The sequence below is a fragment of the Centruroides sculpturatus genome, unplaced genomic scaffold, assembly GCF_000671375.1.
Source record: "Centruroides sculpturatus isolate CEXI.00-Female unplaced genomic scaffold, Cexi_2.0 scaffold924, whole genome shotgun sequence".
Lineage (NCBI taxonomy): Eukaryota > Metazoa > Arthropoda > Arachnida > Scorpiones > Buthidae > Centruroides > Centruroides sculpturatus.
In genome coordinates, this window is record NW_019385278.1 from 175,327 (window position 1) to 181,661 (window position 6,335).

Consider the following 6,335-nt stretch of genomic DNA (forward strand, 5'->3'; position numbering starts at 1 on the left):
CTGCATTATTTTCAGATTCATGCTTTACCTTTTGCAAAAAGTGTATGTAATTTTAGATTGCTTGCTTCTAGTTAAAAGATCTTTATAAATTTCCTTATATGGTGCTAAGCACTTATGGAATAACGGAAAAACATCTGGCAACACCAGAAGCAGAAGCGTGGAGATCTGGCAAAATTGAAACAATTTTTGCAAAGGACCATGTGAATGGAGAAGAGAAAAGAAAATTTACACACTGAAGTACTAATAGTTCACGAAAATAATAATTTTCGTGAACTATTAGTACTTAAGTATGTAAAAATTTATTACATTTCATGTTGTTCGAGGGTTTTACCCATTTCTCGAACCGTGTCAGAGTGGATCTGTGTTATAAAAGTACCGTGTTATACGGGGGATGGTACCAATTCTCAAACCGTGTTAGAGTGAATTCGTTCTATAGAAGTGCCGTGTTATACGGAGGTTACCTGTATAGTCAATTACTAGTGTGTTCCTTGTGTGATTTGTTCTCTCAAGCAAAATTTAACTAAAGGATAGGTTGAATTTCTTCAATTTTACAGAGGATCCTGGCATTTTGGATGGAAAGATGGCCGACTGCAGTGTCTCATTTCATCAATGCACAATCACAGAATTTCTTATGAAGGAGAATAGTCCAATATCAAGATTTATAAATGTTCAGTGAGCATATGGATTTTAAAGTTTTAGGAAGGTTAGTGTAAGAAGATGAATCTGACTTTTCAAAGTTAGAAATGTTAGATTACTTGATAAAAAAGACTTGCAAGGAAGAAAGTCATTTTTCTGCATAATGATATTATACAGTGGAATTCACTTATTATGATCACTTTGGGACTTGCAAAGTTTGAAAGACAATAACCAACTGATAACATTACAGGATAAAAAATTTTCATTATTGAACTCAACTTATTACAATTACAGCATGAATGTATACAGTTTATATTTATCATAGACTATATACATAATACTTTACACAATTTATATATCTACAGTACATAAATTCTCTAAGAATTCTTGTTGTGCCATTACAGCATGTAAAAGATAAAAAGTTTGCTTTGGTTAAAAGTAAGTTTCAAAGAAAAGGTCCATTTAGTTTGAATTTTCTAAGAATTCTTATTGTTTGTCCTAAGTGTAATTATCACAATTGGTTATAATAGATACATTATTTTTAACTAATTTTATGTACTGTTTTGGGACCAACTGATTATGATAACAGTAGCCGGTTGACATTATCAGTGACTATAATAACTAGTTTTAGTTGTACTATGTGTTTTGGCACTCAATAGACTAAGACAAAAGCTGGGAAATTATTCCTCACCTCCCATACAATATCTAACATTATTGGACTACCACTTACTTTTGTGAAGAATTGTTTGAGAGGACAGCATTTCACAAGTGATGGAACAGTCGAGGAAGTTGTACAACACTGCTTAAGTATTGTTCGAACAGAGTGGTAGTATAGAGATATCTTTGAATTGCCAAAATGGTTGTAAAAGTTCATCAATAATGGTTGAAATTTTATTAAAAAATAAAAAATGTTTATAGATTTTTTTAATATATTCATTTTCTTTCTATAGACCAGAATTTTATGTGAGACTAATCGGGGGTAGGATGTTTATGAGTTCTTGACTCTCCTATCTCTTACTCGACTCAAGACCTTGAGGTCTGGTCTCTCTTGTCCAAAGGATGGGTTCTGTTGAGCGAAAGGGTTATAGAGTTAAGGATCGTTAAATCTTTTCTCCTGTCAGGATCCGACACCAATCTATCAATTTCTTAGCAGATAGATTTGCGTTTAGTTGAGGACAAATTATCATGAGCGATCTCGTGGAGGACTTCAGGTTCAGTATGGAGGTGATAATGTTAGAAGAAATGCAATCAAAATTCGTTAACATTATACCCATTTATTGTTGAACGTTTTTACATACATGATTAATTAAGGAATTGAGGGTACAATTCCCTCTCGGGATTTTCAATCCGTAATATTCATAAATTTTGGGTTTGATAGCGGACAAAATATATATTAGTCACGACCTCAACTGCAAGTTGGAAATATTCGAGAGAGAGCTTACATATCATCGCAAGTAGGATAAATACCTCTAGTTATACAGGATGGGGATTTCAGGATGATCTTGGAGTCTGAATCCGGGCTCGTTAAAATAGTTCGTGAGTCGACGTAAGTGCACAAATCGTAGAATAGTTCTATCGAAGATGGTGGCGATGAGAGGCAGGTAATCCACACACACACAGAGTACAGAAAAATAACTTTCCCCCGTGTCGTCATCGCACTTGCCTTTTATATGGGGGGGCTCTCTTTTTGAGATTTCCCCATGTTCATCACAGGTGATGATCTTCTTTGACCAATGGTGGGTGAGGTGACAAAATTATGACACAACAGTTAACTCATCTTCTACAAGGAAGTATTTTCGTGGGAACGGAGTTTTATGAGCGATTTTTATGAGAAAATTTTGTCAGTTGTTTTTCTCTTTTTGAGTTAACCCTAACTTTTATAAAATCGGTTTGGTTTTGAAACAAAAACGATAGATGAAAATGAATAAAAATATTTGAATCTGTTTTCTTAAATCTGGGCCCTCACATTTATATAAAAAATTGATAATCATTTGGTACAAGCCTTGTATATACAGTCATATGGGATGGCATGATTCCATCTTCATACATAAAGAAATAATAATTTTTATATTTTGATATTAAAATAGACTCACTTAGAATTTTGTTGTGTTCAAAAATTTCTCTGGTTATGTGATACATCATGATTAAGTATTTAAACAAAAATAAAAATTATTTAGATATTTATGTGTTATTTTATTTTAATATTAATTAACAATATGTTTATATTTACTTTTAAAATTTTACTTGTGTTTAATATATTTTCAGGTATATGTTAGGAATTGCGGGAATTCCATCATTTATTCAGTTTTTTGGCTTTCTCTGTATGCCAGAGTCACCAAGATGGTTGATAAGCAAAGGTTATTATGAAAAAGCAATTTCCGTTTTAAAACAAGTCAGAGGTTCCAAGGTTAACATACAGCCAGAATTTGATGCAATAAAAAATAATTTTCTTGAAACTGAACAGGAAAGAAAAGAAGCTGGAGGTATGTTTAGTATTTACTAATGATTTTGTCCTTTTAATTATCAGGATAAGTCAAATCATTAATAATACTGGGTGTTCCCCTGAAGCAACCCTAATTTTGTGGATTTACATTAGAAAAAGATAAGAGTATAGTACTGTGTACTATGGTAATAGAAAGTCCATCTGAAAAAGTTAGTTACTACATTAAATTAGAACATTTCCACATATGCTCCTGACGTGGCAAGTTTGATATCCTGACCAACATTCTCCAACACATTTTATTCACATAGCTGAACAGTTTAGGACATGGGATGTTTCAGGGAAACACCCTGTACATATAAAATTTATTTTAGGAATGTGAATAATCATGAAAAATTAATGTAAAGGCATCCAAAAAAGACTTAAATATATCTTGTACACATTTTTCTTATCACATTAAGAGTTCAGAAGGTAGTAGTTAATATAATATAAATAATAATAAGTTTGTTTTTGCATTTTTCATTTTCACAAATTATTTTTTGAAACAATTCAATGTATATTACACCACAAAAAACAGAATATCCAGTACTTTTTAAACACTTAAAAATAATTTTTTATGAGGTTTTCAAAAATCAACGCTATATAGAGTCAATGTACTAACACAATGTTGAAGAATAGTTAAGAATTCACACAAACATTTGATATATATTATTTAGATCTACACAACATATATTTATAATTCAATAGTTTAACATGTTTCAAAATTTATTTGTATATAAATTTTCCATTTTTGTAATGTGACTATTATAATAATTTGAAATAATACTATGCTTGTGTAGCTAGAACAATTTCTAAAATTATCAGCACAAAACCTTTCCCACTAATTTCTAGCCTCATTAACAGGGGTACAAACGTTTTTGGCCTTCTTAATAGGCCTTCCTCGGGTACACTGTGGAGCGTCGGTTAGAAGAAGTTTAAATGCTGCCAATGTTTACCCAGGTATCGTCTTACCAGTGACGTCATCGTCGATGATAGGTATAGAGGATACCGAGAGCGAAAAATACATACTTTTGGTAAAGAAGGGAGGTGTGCAGATAGGATACTTGCTAAAGTTGGGGGAAAAAATAACATACTTTTGGTAAAGAAGGGAGGTGTGCAGATAGGATACTTGCTAAAGTTGGGGAAAGAATTTTTAAAGTAAGCGCGCTACGTACAGGAGATGCACAATCACAACAGGGGGTTAGTGGGGAGTGACGTCATAGCTGAGGCCGTAAATATTCAACAATACAGTAAGAAGAGGCGTGTGAACAATTCTTACTGTATCGTTGAATATTTACAGCCTCAGCTATGAATAAATTTAGAAGCGACAGCAGTGTTGTCAGCTTGAGAGATTAATCCCTCAGTGTAGGGCATTTTCATGTACAAAGGAATTTTACAGATTTTCTTAGAAAACAGCCAAAAATGTAGGGATGCTTAGAATATGCATTTTTAATCTCTTTAGATGGAAATACAACTCTAAAGAACTTGATTTTGGCTAATAATGACAATATGGCATGAGTATATAACTTTACTCAATATTGGCTTCTGAATTTGTAATGAGAGGTATTTTTTTTACATACATGAAAGGGATTTTTGTTTTCTGTACAACAACCTAACAACACTGAATGGCACTTGTGGTTTTGAGTCCCACTTGGGACTGAGTATTTTCTTCCAGAAAATTCTAGTCTGATAGTTCAATAATTCGGCAGATCATCTAGCTTTAAAAGTATTTTTTATCAGTTCCATATCTTCCTAATTAAGCAAGTGGAAAAGACCAAAAATGTGACAAAAGAGAGCAAATGACCTGAAAAGTGAGGATACTTCAGAAAAGTGAATAAAAGTGAGAAAAGTGAGCAACTCCAAGGCTTGAAACTGGAATTATTCTTTATCAAAATATCTTATGCTATAAATTAATTAGCATGTATAATTTCATATTTTTTTGTATAAAAATAAGTAATTTTTTTTAATTTTTTTAAAAATTTATTTCTTGTTTCAGTGAAGTGCAGTATTAATATAAAGAACAATCAGACATCACAGTGTGCTTTTGCAAAGGATTATAGAATATATTCTATTGTTTATATATTGTAAGATGGAAAAAGAAGTTTTAATCCCTAATTTTGGTTAGCAAATATGTTTTATTTTGATTTTTCAGCATGTTTATATATTTTAAATTTGATTTACTCTAAACAAATTGATTAAAAACCTACTACTGTGAGGTAGGAATAAGGACTTATCACACCAGTGATAATAAGCACAAACACTCAAAATATTAATGGGATACATTTAATAAAACGAGAATGGGTGTACATTACAAACTATTAAATTAATAATTGACATGAAATAACCAAAATGCATTTCGGACTATCGGAATAGTCCCTCTTCAGTTGGTATACATATATAAAAAAAGGTGAGATACTTAGAATTATACAAGACAAAGAAACCGTTATAAAAGTATGATTATTGAGTAATAATTGGGTGTAGAGGAACAGGCTTAAGGTGGCTTCATTATGTTAAATGGTAGCTTGACATGAGGGATACTATTATAAACAGTATTAAAAATTAGTGAGATAATATGATGATTGTTTTACAAAATAAGTTAAATCTACATACCATAACAGTAGTAAGCTGGAGTTTGAAGGTGGTATTGCTACAAGATGTAGAACAGTTATGAGAGAGGTGTGTTACAGGCAACATCTGGGGAACAAGTGGTGACAAACAACTTAATGGCCAACCTTCATTACATCACTTACCAGCCAGATGTTAGTATTAAGACAATAGATTTCATCATTATATATATGAGGGTCTGTGCTCAAATATCAACTGGGATCTAGGCAAATTATTCTATAAATTAAATATAAAGGAAATTGCTTTTAGCCCTTGATTTAAACAAATTGATTAAAAACCTACTACTGTGAGGTAGGAATAAGGACTTATCACACCAGTGATAATAAGCACAAACACTCAAAATATCAATGGGATACATTTAATAAAACGAGAATGGGTGTACATTACAAACTATTAAATTAATAATTGACATGAAATAACCAAAATGCATTTCGGACTATCGGAATAGTCCCTCTTCAGTTGGTATACATATATAAAAAAAGTGAGATACTTAGAATTATACAAGACAAAGAAACCGTTATAAAAGTATGATTATTGAGTAATAATTGGGTGTAGAGGAACAGGCTTAAGGTGGCTTCATTATGTTAAATGGTAG

At 31.7% G+C, this 6,335-nt stretch overlaps 1 protein-coding gene across 3 annotated transcripts in view; it reads left to right on the top strand.

Moving 5' to 3' along the window:
• Positions 1-6,335, top strand: part of LOC111637100 (proton myo-inositol cotransporter-like) — a 50,043-nt gene that overhangs the window by 20,480 nt on the left and 23,228 nt on the right. For all 3 annotated transcript variants that reach the window (XM_023382516.1, XM_023382518.1, XM_023382517.1), the window contains exon 4: positions 2,902-3,119. In XM_023382516.1, the coding sequence (XP_023238284.1) occupies positions 2,902-3,119 (218 nt within the window). The remainder of the gene's footprint in view (positions 1-2,901; positions 3,120-6,335) is intronic.